At 47.5% G+C, this 15,551-nt stretch overlaps 1 protein-coding gene across 9 annotated transcripts in view; it reads left to right on the plus strand.

Moving 5' to 3' along the window:
• LOC137434585 (poly(rC)-binding protein 3) overlaps positions 1 to 15,551 on the plus strand; it is a 226,208-nt gene that overhangs the window by 167,154 nt on the left and 43,503 nt on the right. For 5 of the 9 annotated variants that reach the window (XM_068127764.2, XM_068127760.1, XM_068127761.2 and 2 more), the window contains one exon: positions 7,038 to 7,073. The exons of 3 other annotated variants lie outside the window; for them this stretch is intronic. In XM_068127764.2, the coding sequence (XP_067983865.1) occupies positions 7,038 to 7,073 (36 nt within the window). Of the gene's footprint in view, positions 1 to 7,037; positions 7,121 to 15,551 lie in introns of all 9 variants that reach the window. One more of the 9 variants, XM_068127763.2, reaches the window with a different exon arrangement.

A 15,551-nucleotide genomic window follows, 5' to 3' on the forward strand; every position in this document is an offset into this window, starting at 1 on the left:
AACCTGATTGATCTCTCCATTCAGGTTGCTTCTGACAATCCAGACTTGATCTGCTTAACAGAAACTTTCCTCCTTCAAGATGTCTCCGATTCCTTAATATCTCTTCCTCGTTACTCCCTCCTCCGGTACGATAGACCTGAGCCTCGTCCTGGTGGTGGGGTGGCTATCTTTATCAAAAACTCTCTTCCTCACTCTCCTTGCACTGCCCTCTCTCCACCCCACCCCCAGGAGTACCTCTGGCTATGGCTTCCTCTCCGCTCCCACCTTTTGTTCATATGTGTTCTGTTCCGTCCTCCAAACAGTGATGACTCCAGTTACATTTCGCTGTCGGACAACATGGACCAACTTCTATCAACTCATCCAAACTCTCTCTTCCTCATATGTGGCGACTTCAACTGTCATCATGCCAGCTGGTTGGGTGTGGGTTCATCTCGCACCAGCCATGGCACCTCAGCAAAGGACTTCTGCGACTCATTGGGACTGACACAATCTGTCAATTTCCCGACACGGATCTCAGTCAATGGAGTATCTTCTCTTCTGGACTTGGTTATGACAAACTTCCCTGCAAATGTCTGCTGCTCTTCTTCTGCTCCAATCGGGTCTTCTGATCATGTGCTTGTTAAAGTGGACATCTCTCTGGCCATTCTCAGAGAGCCTCCTCAGCGCCGACGAGTCTGGCATTTCACTTAGGCCGACTGGCACGGCCGATGGCAAGCAGCCATCAATCACCTGGACTGGTCTCCCATCTCTACTGCCTCTGACATCAATTCTTCCAAAGCAAACTGCTCTCTCTCATGCACAGATTTATCCCATCTCGTCTTCAGTTGTCTTACCTTCCTCCCATCCATGGTACACTGAATCTTGTGGTGAGGCAGTTGCCCTGAAACAACTTGCCATTGCCTCTTTGAAGGCAAATCCAACTGAAGGCAATCTCAGTTCCTTCCACCAAGCTCGGAACAAGTGTGTGTCTACCCTCAGGAGTGCCAGAAAGCACTATCTCTCCACACTCAAGATTGAACTCTCAAACCTGTCTCCTTCCTCCAAATCCTGGTGGCGTCTGGTCAAATCCGTTTCTGGTGTTTGTTCCCCTCCCATACCTCAAATGGTTACACAGTTGACACCGCACGTGACAAAGCCGAATGCCTCGATTCTGTGTATGCCTCAAAATCTTGTGTCCCAAACCCATCTCTCTCTGTTCCCACCTTTCCCAGTCAAACCCAACTGCTCCTGGACTCTGTGTCCTTCTCTTACCTGACAAGGTGGAGAAGTTTTTGTCAAACCTCGACTCTGATTCTGCAACTGGACCAGACGGCATCAGCCCACGGGTCCTAAAATCCTGCTCTGCCGCTCTATCTCACCCTCTCTCTGCTCTTTTCACCCTCTCTTTTGCTCAAGGTCATCTGCCAGCATCTTGGAAATCAGAAAACATTACCACTTTACACAAAAAAAGGTGCAAAAACAGATCCTTGCAACTACAGACCAATCAGTCTTCTCCCAATTATCAGCAAAGTCATGGAATCCATCATTGCTTCGGATATCAAATCGTTCCTCTTCTCCAATGGCTTGATCTCTGATCATCAATTTGGATTCAGACCAGGTCATTCTACTCTGGACATGTTGCTTCTGCTGTCTCAACAATGGATGGAGGTCCTCAATGCCAAACAGGAAATCAGAGCTGTCTCACCTGACATATCACGTGCCTTCGATACGGTCTGGCACCCAGCTCTGCTCACCAAACTCTCCTCCTATGGTATCCATGGAAATCTCCACTCATGGCTTGCGGACTTCCTCTCTGGTCATAGGCAACGTGTGGCCCTGAATGGATTTCTCGCATCTCCCCCTCCTGTTCTGGCTGGAGTTCCCCAAGGTAGTGTTCTGGGCCCTGGGCTATTTCTGGTCTTCCTCAATGATCTCTCTGACTCTCTGGAAAATCCTCTTTATCTCTTTGCTGATGACTCCACTATCTGCCGCTCCATTCCTCATCCCTCAGATCTGCAGTCTGCAGCCTCCTCACTCTCTGCAGACCTGGACAAAATCACAGACTGGTCAAACAAGTGGAACATGTCCTTCAATCCTGACAAATCTCACTCTCTTACAATGTCTCTCCAAAAGGACCGACTGGAAAACCCTCCCATCTACTTTCTCAACAATCCTCTCCATGAAGTTATGTCGCTCTAGCTTTTGGGTCTCACTATCTGCCATGATCTTTCTTGGGAAAACCACATTTCCAAGCTGGCCTCCAAAGCCGACTGGGCATCCTCCGTCGTGCGAAGTCCTTCCTTGGCACACGTGAGCTCCTCACCACTTACAAGGCTTTCATCCGCAGCTCAATGGAATACTGTTCCCCTCTCTGGGCTGGTGCTCCTCCTCACACCTAGCTCGGCTTCACGCTGTTGAAACCAAAGCTTTCAGATTCATTGGAATCTTCTGCGATGAAGTTAACTCCAAGGGCCTTTCACTCACTCACTCACTCACCGCAGGCAGGTTGGTGGTCTTTGTCTTCTACCGACTCCTCTCCGGCCTTGCTCCCCCAGCTCTCTCTGTGCTCTGTCCCCCAAATACTCCTGCAGGTCGCAAAAGATCTGCCTGTAACCCTCTTATGGTTAAACTGCCAAAATCTAGGCTCTCTGCTCACCTTCACTCTTTCATTCCCCTTTTCTCCCGTCTCTGGAACAAACTCCCCCACTCCCTTCAATCCCACTCCTCCCTCCAGGTCTTTAAAACAGCTGTTCACCACCATCTCTTGTCTTCCCCCATCCAAAACCTTGATCTTTTCTACCCCCGCTAATTCACCCTAGATACTCTTTTTTTTTTTTTTTGAAATTCCAACTTCTTTTCTGGAAGTCCTTTGCAGTGTTCGTATATTTTATACCTCTCCCACCTCCCAAGCCCTCCCCCTCCCACATTTCTCCCGATGTCCCTGCTCTCAAATGTTGTGTTTGTGTCCTTCCCCCTCTCTCCCTATCTTGTCCACCGCTCCCCTTATTTTTTGTGTTTTCTGTGTCGGTTTGACTTTTTGTGTGATTAATGTTTGCTCTTTCACGAGCCTCGATCTTGTGTACAAAAAATAATAATAATAATAATTCAAAACACCTCACCACCACGTGATTTAAAAACACCTCACCACCACGTGATTTAAAAACACCTCACCAGCACGTGATTTAAAAACACCTCGCCACCACGTGATTTAAAAACACCTCACCACCACGTGATTTAAAAACACCTCGCCACCACATGATTTAAAAACACCTCGCCACCACGTGATTTAAAAACACCTCGCCACCACGTGATTTAAAAACACCTCGCCACCACGTGATTTAAAAACATCTCGCCACCACGTGATTTAAAAACACCTCGCCACCACGTGATTTAAAAACACCTCACCACCACATGATTCAAAACCACCAACATAGATACACACACACACATATATATTTATATGTGTTTATGTTTATATATTTCAACATTAGGGCAGAAGGGAGTTGAGGTGATGCTGGTTTGCGTTTATTTTGGAGGAGGGTTAAGGCAATGCCGGTTTTGGAAAGGGTCATTTGGGTCTTCCCGGGCTAAAGGTTGTTTGGGGTCTTAAGAGTCGTAAAGGGTATTTAGGGTCTAAAGCGTCTTCGTGATCTTAACCTTCGGATGCACGGCTCATGTCCAATGAACGCGGCCGCCCATAGAATGCCCTATTGCGATGGCACGTCGTGTGACCGTCCGTCCGTAAATACTTGAAACTTCTTCTCCGAACCCGCTGACGGGATTGCGACCAAATTTGGCACAAATATTTGTTGTGTTGTGACTAAGGTTTGTTCACGGCATTAAAAAAATCTGCCTCTTGGAGGGTTTATGGTGGGGGTCATTGTGGGTCCAGGTTTGACCCCCCAAAATATATATTTCCTCTACTCTCTGTAACTACACACACAATTCCGATGAAACTTAACCACAACCTTAATCACCCATGTTGTTCCAAAGTCTGTTCCTGGCATTAAAAAAATCGGGATCTAAGGTGGTTTATTGGGTGGGGAGGCGGGGGGGGGGGGGGGTGGGGGGGGGGGGAGGAAGGGGAAAGTACTCTCCAAAATAGGTATTTTTTTGTTTGTTTGTTTGTTCAAAGTCTTATGATTATGTTAGTGTGATTCTACATGCTGCCCTGTCTTCTAGCAACCATTGAAATTGGTTTGAAATACTTTTAGTCAGTGCAGTATCCTGTTTATTCTACCAGGTGAGCGCCAGGGGTATTGCCCCTACGTTTCAATCTTGCAAGGAGCCAAACACCTGAGCTCCACGCAGCAATAAGGCAAAGTCCTGCAGGCAAGCAGTCAGGGCGAGAGAGTTGGTCAGCAGCAGCTCAAGGTCTTTTCGTAAGACTCTGGCGAGGGTGGGGGCCGCTCTAGAATGTTATTCGGCCTGATGATTGATCGGCCGTTGCGTTGACCACTGGCTCTCCAGAAGGTTCGAGAAGGTTCCTCAGGTTCTGATTAGTGGCCTGTCGCTCGGCACCAGCCTTCTCGGATGTCCGTTGGTGAATTATTGGCCCCTATTGGTCGGCTACCCCGCCCCATTACCCCTCATATCCGATGCCGTCATTGGGTCCTTCCGGCCAGCATCGAACAGTTCTCTCTCGATCACTACTGGGATGTCCGCCGTCCACCTACAAGCACGTAGCGGCCCCCTGCCGCCTCCCAATGGCCCCCAGGATGAACGGCGCATCTGGAGAGGTCACTCATGGCCGATCAGACTCGTGGGGCACCCTTTTGACTGAGCTAACCAGGTGTAATCGACGTCGGGTGTCATGGAAATGCATGCCACTGTGACGGGGAAAATAAACCAAGGGAAAAAAAAAAGTATGAATTTAAGGTTGTATTGATGGGTCGTTTCAGGAAATGACACTCAGAATAAAGATAAGGCGTGATGTTTTTGGCGCAATGTTTATATTGGCGTGCGTACAGTACATCTATGAAGCTCGTATGGACTGTACTTATCTCATAATGAGTCTCCTCGTCCCAAAGCTGCTCGTACGGACTTTTAGAATGATGCTCTTTGTCCCCTGTGGGACATAAGGCTTCACTCATTTCTCAGTCTACGACGCGACATGCAAAGGGCGCGATAGGTAAATCAGAGCACCCGCTGGTATTACATGCTGTCAGCGAATTATCCCTTACGAGTGGATGGGCCTCCCTACCCAGACTCCAACGCATGATGACATACTAACTCGTATAAAGGAAAGGAACTATGATGATCTTCTGCTATGAAATAACTATTCTGAGGGACCTGTATGGTGGTTTCCATTGCTTCTTAGTGGTTTCCTAAAACCGCAACAGTATATATGTATGCACATTACACACACAACTGCACCACACCTGGGTTTTTCTTTTTCTTTTTCTTTTTACAGAGCATTGGTACTGTTGACGAAGTTTCTTGGCAAGGGTTATACTGAGTGGTTTGCCATTGCCTTCCCAGCATTGTTTGTCTGAACTCTTTTCCTTTATGCTGAACATTAAGCAAGGAAGCAGCACATACCTTTTTTCTGTCTTTGGTGTGATTTGGCCAGGGTTTGAAGCACAGTCCTCCCAGGCTGAGTGGATGCTTAACCATTACACCATCGAGTGTGTGCGTGCATCATGGCTGGCTTTATACTCCCGCCAAAGGACTACCTTGATGATTTGCCTCGACTCGAAAGCAACAGAGTTGCTATTAATTGGTTCACGAGTTATCAAACAGTGACCACTATATTCGTCATGGGTGTGTGTCTGTGTGTCTGTCTGTCCGCAGCATAACTACCCGATGATATCATCCAATCTTGATGAATCTTGGGTGGGAGGTTGATATGATGATCTAGATGTGTCCTGCCAAGAGTGGGCGTATTGCGTCCATTGTGGGCAGAGGGATGCCCGAAAAAGATGTCTTTTTACGGGTAATCGAGTTCAAGCTACATCTTCTCCGAGGGAGTTGGTGGAATCTGACGGGGATTTCGGAATTTGGTTAGGCCAATGTCATGTGTCTAGCCCAACGGAGCTCGATTTTTCATTTTCGCCCCAAGGTCAAGGTCACAAGGTCACGAAATTTAGAAAAGTCGATTTTTGATGGTTTTATTACATTGTTCGCTTCCTGATAGGGTGAAATGTCGTACATGATCTTATATTATCACATACATCATGAAATACAAGTTTTCCAACAAATTTCAGAATCTTTGACCTTTGAAGGTCACAAAGGTCAAATTTTCAAAGTTGTCGGAATCGAACCGAAGTTTCGGTATTGTGTCGCGAACTAACCTCATAACTGATTATACATTATTTTCTATCTCATTTCAAGGTTAGTAACCTTCGTTTTGACATTTCCGGCCCAGCACCACACACAATTACGTACAGCTAGCTCTTAAAGCCCTTCGCACGCAGCGTATTGGGGCCCTTTGTAAATAGGCATGTCGGGGGCCGACACCTGCCACGTGGGCCCCCAACCCCCCAGTCCGGGCCTGTTTCGGTTATAGTCCATCCTTTGTCATTGAATACTGCTTGTTCGTGAACCATCGTCGTCTCCTGACTTGTCCCAGACTAAACTCCAAGGTGAATTCCCTCGACTTAGTTTGTGGAATTGACGTGTATCTGGGAATTTGAAGGTTTTTTTTTTTTTTTTTTTTTTTTTTTTTTTTTTGTATACAAGATCGAGGCTCGTGTGAGAGCTAACATTAATGACCAAAAAAATAAGCTTAATTGTGAGAAGCAAATACATGGATTAAATAAGTTTTATTTTACTGACCTTGTTACTCAGTTTATTTCTATATATTAAGGGCCATCTACATGTCGTGGAGGGGAGGGTTTGGGGATTTTATCATTGGAGAAGGCAGGTTGGGCAGTAATGTGAAGTTAACAGAGGAAGTATTGCATGGGGGTTTAGGGGGGGGGGGGGGGGGGTTGGAAGAAGAGGTGGATGTCTAAGCTTGTATTGAATTTACCACCATTCTTTGCATATCATGTGTGGATGAATTCTTAAGATCTGTGTATGCCACTCAATTGAACCTATTTTTACACCTTTTATAGAGAGAAAAAGAAGAAGAACTACAGCTGATCTCGAAGGTAAACAAAGAATATACAGCGTGTACACTTTCACATCTCCATACAAGGTGTGCGCATCCATCGGACATTATTACATGAAAGGGGAGGATAGGAATCAGCCAGAGGAAGGGATGGGAATGGAAATGTAATGAAGATCCAACTCATCTTCCTGACTTTTTTTTTTTTTTTTAACCCTTTTGATGTCCCCAATGCTCATGCTGGTGGCAGTGTTGTGGTCAACATCAGAAGCTCCATTTCCTGTTGTCCCTGTCCCAACTTGTCCCCCTCCCAATTCTTCTCATTCTTCCTCTGCTCACCTTGGCTGTTCAAATAATGTATTCAAGATTGAAAGTGTTTCTTTCCCTCGTGGACTTAAGGGATCTACCAAGGTACCACTGTGTCCAGCAGTATAATTGGGCAGATTGGTCTCGCCTCCATTCCACCATCTCTTCCACTGACTGGTTCGCTATCTCTTCATTTCAAGATGTATGATATATCTGGGACTCTTCTCCTCTCTTCTCTTTCTCTCTCTGATTTTCTCTCTCTTCTCTCTCGTCTCTCTCTTCTCTCTCTCTCTCTCTCTCTCTCTCTGTTCTTCTTCTCTCACTTTCACTCTTCTTCTTCTCTCTCCATCTCTTCTCTCTTCTCTCTCCTTTTCTCTTCTCCTGTCTCCTGTCTTCTCTCTTCACCTCTCTTCACATCTCTTCACAACTCTTGACCTCTCCTCTCCCCTATTCTTCTCTCTTCTCTGTACCCATCCTATATCTCATCACTGAAAACATATGACAACACGTGAACTTCCATCCTGCCCAGGTGCAGAAATTCCTTGCTTCTCTTGACTTATCCAGTATCTTCACGGTCCTAACTGCACCAGTGCCCTCATCATTGTACTCGTGCTTCTCTGCTCTCTTCCAGGTTATTTTCTGAGATCTGCTTACCCTCGTCATGGAAAATTGCTAACATGACATCAATGAATAAGAATGGTGCCAATTTTGATCTCATTAACTGTAGACCAACCTCATCCATACCATAACGAATGTAATGGAATGAAGAATTTCAACATACCTCAAGACTCATCTTTTCTCTAGCTCTGTGATGTCTGACCATCAGTTTGGCTTCTGCCGAGGTTATTCCATCTTGGACTGGATGTTTCTATGTCAGTAAAGAGTGGAAGCCCTCTATTTCAAACGATATATCAGGGCTCTCTTGTTGGACATTTCCTGAACATTTGACTTTGACACCACACCCTGATTTCCGCACTGTCAGCTAGCTAGTGGTATGTGGGGTTCCCTATGAGACTGGTTATTGTATTTCCTATGTTCACATGCAAGCGGTTGCTTTCGATGAAATGCTATTCCATGCTGTACACCCAGACACGGTATCCCGAAAGGGTAGTTTTCTGGGACCAATCCTCTTCTTGATTGACATCAGCATTTTCGTTATTGCAAAATCCATTATGTCACATTACAGATGACTCCATTTTATACAGGTTAGTTCATTGTCCTTCCACAAGGCTGGCTCTGGCAGCATCCCTGAATGCCAAAAGGGAGAAAATAAGCATTTGGTCATCTACCTGGAACATTATTTTTTGTGCAAGGAAGACGTATTCTCACTTTCCCATGCATAAGGCCAGCAGGCATATCTCCCAATGTATTTTTGTGTGCAGTCTCTGGAGCACCAGGGCATCACAATGCACTTCAACCTATATTTGGCAGAACACATCTCCAAGCTGTCCTCCAAAGCCAGCCACCATGTCAAAGTTCTCCTCAAGTCTAAGTCCTTGCTCTGCCGTCCCCATCTTATAATGATGTGCAAAGCCTTCCTCCGGAGTGTATTGGGACCCACTGTGGACTCTGTTGCAGCTTCCCATCTTGACCCTTTGAGGCTTTCAAATCCAAGGCCCTCTTTGTGTCATTTGGATCTTTCCTCAGAAGCTGTCTCTGGGTCTGCTTCTTGATCACTGAAGCAGGTTGGTGGCCTTGTGTTTTTTTTTTTTTTACTGGTTTTTACTCTGATCTTGCTCCTTCTGCCATCTCACCTCTCTTCTCAGATGTTGTCCCTTCAAAGTCACGTGCATTCTGCCAGAAAATTTCCCTGTAACCCTCCCCAAGCCTCAATTCAACACTCATCTCCATTCTTTTGCACTGTTCGATACCTATATTTAAAAAAAGTATCCTGGACTCCTGGTCAGTGTCTTTACCAACAAAAGATGATCGGGTGCTCTGAATGGAATTATGACCAATATGTGCTTCAGTTCAAATTAAAGAGAAACTCTCTGATTTCAAACGGAAGTATCATATCCGATTTTTTATTTGCACTTAAATCTTTGTATGGAGATGCTCCGTTAAGTAAAGCAGTAAATGCGATTTCAGAGAATTTTCCAATAATTTCTGGAGGCCATCATGTTTTCTGCATTATTCGCTGTGACGAGCACGTGATTGTGGATTCTTTTGATGGTGGTATAAACAGCGTTGCTTTTCGCTCATAAGTTTTCTGCACATTTTTTTATGCCTCCGCCCTGAAGGTGGCCAGAAGCATTATGTTTTCGGGTTGTTCGTCCGTCCGTACGGTCTAAACCTCGTTTTTCTCAGCAACCACATGTCTGATTCAGACGAAACTTTCAGAGTAGGAGCGACACCCATGTAGAATGCTTTTATGATAATTGTGACGTCATAGGTCACATGGTATGGCAGCCATCTTGGATTAAATGCAAATAATGAAAGACTTCTTTCTCGGAAGCCGCTGAATGGAAAAAAATTGAAACTTGGCACATTGTCAAGTACTCCCAATGGGGAAGGAACAAAGACATGATAATGATGACATCGGTGAAATGGTATACCAGCCATAAATGTTTTAATCCAATGCCTTATCCTAAAAATCTGAAATTGCATGCACATGATCTATGACCAAATTGTATTGAAATATGAAATTTATGACATCATAGGTCACATGGTTTGCCTGCTATATTGGATCTAACTTAAAACTTGAAAAAAACATCATCTCCCAAACCACTGAAGCGATCGACTCAAAACTTTACTCGTCATTGACTAGGGATGGCGATTAAAAGTTGATCATGAAATTGTCATTGGTCACACGGTGTGGCAGCCATATTGGATTGAAGGAAAATATTAAATGATTATATCTCAGAAACCATTACCCTATTGATGCAAAACTTTACAAATGTCATCTAACACCATTGCTGCATATAGTTTTAAAATGATGATGTCGTATGTCACGTGGTTTGGCCGCCATCTTGGATATAAAAACGAACCTTATCCGATCAACACGAAACTTCACAAATGTGATCCCCTATTCATACATATGGAGAGTGTACATTTTTATGTCATATGTCACGTGGTTTGGCAGCCGTATTAGCTTTAAGGCCGATGTTAAAAAAAAAAAAAATACTCCTCGGAAACCGCTTCAACGATCGATGTGAAACCTGTCATGTCTGGTAAAAATGTGATAGTTGAGAACAACTGGAAGGATTTTACATCAAACTTGTTTTTGAGGACTGTCAACGAGGGCATCTACCCGTATGCGGAGGCATATTAGCGACAGTCAAATTGCTCTAGTTTTGTATTTAAGTCATAGTTGAGGCTCATGAAAGACCTGGAATTAGTACACTGGTGATCTTTTTAGCACGTACTAGAATTGGTACTTTAGTTCAAGAAAATTGGTACACTGATGCACTTGATGCTCTTTTGGTCCTTTGAATTCGGAGCTTAATTTGGTGGTGGCTTAAAGGTATTTGGGCGATGGGTAATAGGGCATGGTAAGCTTTGTCTTTCTTAGCTTTGCTGGTACTCAGCCCTGGTTCCATCACACAGACCCTGCCTTTCTTTTTCCAGTTGTTGAATGCATACTACTATGCATCTCCATTCACTGTAGCTCTTTTTATCGAACAGCTCTTCTTCCAACATTATACATCCATCCGCCTGTGTTTCTTGTTCCTTGTCAACTCTGTGCTTTCTCTGATTGTAGTGGTGAAACTTCTCAGACTCCTTCCATATTCCTTCTCGGTCTCCTAATCAATCTGTGCTTGCGAAGTGAAAAGCGTGGTGAAGTGATCGTTTGCATACATGTGTACGTATGTCCGTGTGCGTCTGCATTTAAAAAATTCATTTTCTCAGCAACTTGTTGGTTCGATGGATACTAAATTTTCACCATGGGAGCAGCGCCTCATGTAGATTTTTAAAATAATTATGATTTCATAGATCATGTGACAGTCGCCATCTTGAAAAAAACAACTTTGCACTTCGACATCTCCGAAACCGTTCCTTGGAAAAAATATTGAAACATGGGGAATAACATATGTTAATAACAGTCATCTGTGCTTTCATTATGACATCATAATTAAACAAGTACAAAGCTTGATTTGATAATCATGAACAGTTGAGTCATCTCGGGATAATTTAATCGACATCATGAAATTGATAACGTCATAGGTCACGTGGTTCGGCAGCCATGTTGGATTGAACTTTTAAAAAAACTTTTAAAATCTCCTTCTCCAGAATGGCTGACAAGATCGATGCAAAACTTCATGCACATTATCTACAAGGCCTTGGGGCAATACAGGGTGTTTTTTTAATAAATCAGTGGTCACATAGTCGAGCAGCCATATTGGATTTAACCTAAAACCTTTTTTTAAATCTTCTCCAGAACACCGGGACAGGTCGAGGAGACCCTTCACACATGTTCCCAAAGCCTTGGGGATACAATGGTGTTCAGGAATAAATCGTACGTCACGTGGTCTAGAAGCCATGTTAGATCAAAGGGAAAAATAAATAATTATTTCTCTGAAACGGCTGAACATATCAAAGCGAAACTTTCTAAATATCATCGAACACCATTGTTGCATATAATGTGCAAATGACATGACATGGTGACATGTTCTGGAGAAGAGGTGACATGGTTTGGCAGACATCTTGGATAGAAAAACGAACCTTATCCGATCTACACGAAACTTCACATACCATATCCCCTTCCCCAATTGAAGCCAGAGTGTAAACTTGCGATGTCATGGATCACGTGGTTGGGCAGCCACATTGGATCTAAGCAAAAATCTTTGAAAATTTTCTTTGCTGAAACCGCTTAACCGAGCAATATGATACTTTACCTAATTTATCAACTACTCATGGGAAATATAGTTTGATAAAAGTGACATCATCGATCACTGGTCTGGCAGCCAAATTGGATTAAGTTTTTAAAACCTTAAAAAACAGAAGGGCTAGCTTAAACCAAGTCCATCTCAAGACTGTGTGGCGCAAGTATTCTATGAATACCATCTCGTTTTTATTTTGCATTTTGATAATTTGTTGGTGTATATATTGGAACGTGTTACCTCGAAGTACAAAGCATTTTGTTTTGAAATTTGCAGCCAATTTTGTCCAGGAGAAGCTGAGAAATGAATTTTCAGTCCCTGTCTTAAAGTTGCAGACAGAGAAACCGTTCCATATAAAGGGAGGGGCACTTCACGCTTCCCTTGATATACATACATGCACAGTGCCTATAGAATGTCTACTCCCCCTTTCAAAATTGTGTGTGTGTGTGTGTGTGTGTGTGTGTGTGTGTGTGTGTGTGTGTGTGTGTGTGTGTGTGTGTGTGTGTCTCTGTCTCTGTCTCTGTCTCTGTCTCTCTGTGTGTGTGTGTGTGTGTGTGTCTCTGTGTGTGTGTGTGTGTCGTACATCATCAAAATCAATTAGCCGAACATAGGAAGGATCCCCCCTCCCATGTTGCAACACAGTATCGAACAAGACCATCAATTTATTTTCGGTATGGCGGAGGTGATAGGACAAGCAAACAATCGAACGTCCAGACAATTGCAAGGGGCCTGGTATTCAAACTAAAATTCAAATAACAGACATGTCGATCTACATCGGCTTACAAAGCATTACGTCATCAGCTCAAATAGTGGCGAACCCACTTAACACTGTTAATTACCAACACCTGTGCATCAAAGCAATCAGTTGGTAAAGTGATGCTAACACAGGTGTTAATAATTAGGATGATGAAGCTCTCAACGTTGTTTATAAATGGCACCCGCACGTGTTTTTCCTGTCTCCGATGATGGGCTCGTGTGAGAGCTTGAAACGTGACATAAAAAAAAAAAAACGTTTGACCCAGTGATCGATTCCATTTTATCCTCAAGTATTTATCCTGGGATACAAGCCTTTTCATATGTATTGTATATATATTTATATGTATATATATATGTGCGAGACACGCTTTGGTGGTCATGTGACCGACAGGTGCAAGCAATTATAACCTCGGCGCCTCGGTTTGTCCGCCGGTTACGTCACCGGCTGGGGCAAGGAGATTATGTTGCTGGTCTCGAGCTTTGGGGGACCCATGGGTCGCTACACATGCCCCCCCCAGAATCGACTTGGTCCAGGAAGGTCAACCTGAGGGGGGTCCGGATGACCCGACCGAAACGACCCCTGGCTGGTCGCGGGAGGGGGGATGGGGGGGGGGGGGTCCGGTGTGGTGGCGGGGGGTGCAGTGGACGGGGGGCGGCCGCACCGCGGTGGGAGAGCCAGCCGTGGCGGCTGGCCGACGTCCATGTGGGCCGGCTTGAGGCGATCCACCGAAATCCGGTCCGCCCGGCCGCCGATGCTGACGACGAAGGACTTGTTGTCCCGTCGTAGGACCCGGAAGGGTCCGTCATATGGTGGCCGGAGCGGGCCCCGGTGCGCGTCGTGGCGCACAAAGACGTACTCCGCCGTGCGGAGTGCTGGGGGGACGTAGGATTGGGGGTCGCCGTGGCGGGACGTGGGCACTGGGGCGAAACGTTGGGCGGCCTCCTGGAAGTCCGTGCGCTGGCGCGCGGCAGACCAGGGGCTGGTGGCGTCGGGCACGAACTCGCCCGGGACGCGGAGGGCCTGGCCGTACACCAGCTCGGTGGTGGATGCCTGGAGGTCCTCCTTTGGAGCCGTGTGGAGGCCCAAAAGGACCCACGGGAGCCGGTCGGCCCAGCCGTCGTCCTGGAGGCCGGCCATGAATGCGGCCTTCATGGAGCGGTGGAACCGCTCGCACAACCCGTTGGCCTAGGGGTGGTAGGCCGTGGTGCGGTGCAGGGTAACGCCCAACGTGCGGGCGACCGCGCCCCACAGTTCGGACGTGAACTGTGGGCCGCGCTCCGACGAGATGTCCGCCGGTGTGCCGAAACGTGCGACCCAGGTGGCGATGAACGCCTGGGCCACGTCGGCGGTGGTGGTGGAGGCGAGGGGCACGGCCTCCGGCCACCTGGTGGTCCTGTCCACCATGGTAAGCAGGTGGGTGAACCCCTGCGATGGGGGAAGGGGACCCACCAGGTCCACGTGGACGTGGTCGAAACGTCGCTCGGGCACGGTGAAAGGAGCCAGCGGAGCCTGGGTGTGACGGTGGACCTTGGCCCGCTGGCAGGGTGTGCAGGCGTTGGCCCAGTCGCGGATGTCCCGTCGCAACCCGTGCCAGACGAAACGTGCCGACACCAGCCTCTGGGACGCCTTCCAGCCCGGGTGAGAGAGGCTGTGGAGCGAAGCAAAAATGCGACGCCGCCAGGTGACCGGCACAACGGGGCGAGGTCGGCCTTGGGAAACGTCACAAAGCAGGACCGTGTCCGCGAAGGGGACGTCAGCCAAGCGGAGGCCCGTGTCCGCCACCCGGAGCGCCTGCACCGTGCCGGCGGTGGCCTGGTCCGTCGCCATCAGGGCGAAATCGACGCCGAGGTGGACGGCGTTGGCGCCGGCTCGAGAAAGGCAGTCGGCCACGGCGTTGTCCTTTCCGGCGACGTGCCGGATGTCCGTGGTGTATTCCGACACGGCGGAGAGGTGGCGCTGCTGGCGGGCCGACCACGGCTCCGTGACCTTGGCCATGGCGAAAATCAATGGCTTGTGGTCGACAAAGGCCGTGAACGGGCGGCCCTTGAGGAGGTGGCGAAAATGCCGGACGGCCAGGTACAGCCCGAGGAGCTCACGGTCGAAAGTGCTGTACTTCAACTCGTTGGGCAGGAGTTGCCGGCTGAAGAACGCGAGTGGCTGCCAGGCCCCGTTTACCCATTGTTCATGAACCGCGCCCATGGCGTAGTCGGAGGCGTCCGTGGTGAGGGCGATGGGAGCATGGGGTACCTACCGGGTGGGCCAGCAGCGTGGCGTTGGCGAGGGCCCGTTTCGCGCCGGTGAAAGCAGCGTCAATGTCCGTGGACCAGACGACGTCGCGCTTCGCCGGCTGGCCGCGGAGGGTGGTGTACAAGGGCCGCATGAGTTGCGCAGCTCGGGGCACGAAGCGGTGATAAAAGTTCACCATCCCGAGGAACTCCTGCAGCGCCTTGACGGCGCGGGAAAGCGGCGATGGCCTCGACTTTGGCTGGTAGCGGCACGGCGCCGTTCTGGGTGATGCGGTGGCTCAAAAAGTCGATCGTCACCGCACCAAAGTGACATTTGGCCGGGTTGACGATCAAGCCGTGCTCGCTGAGGCGGCCGAACAGCGTCCGGAGGTGGAGGAGGTGCTCGGCTCTGG

The sequence above is a fragment of the Myxine glutinosa genome, chromosome 10 (assembly GCF_964187855.1).
Source record: "Myxine glutinosa chromosome 10, kmMyxGlut1.1, whole genome shotgun sequence".
Lineage (NCBI taxonomy): Eukaryota > Metazoa > Chordata > Myxini > Myxiniformes > Myxinidae > Myxine > Myxine glutinosa.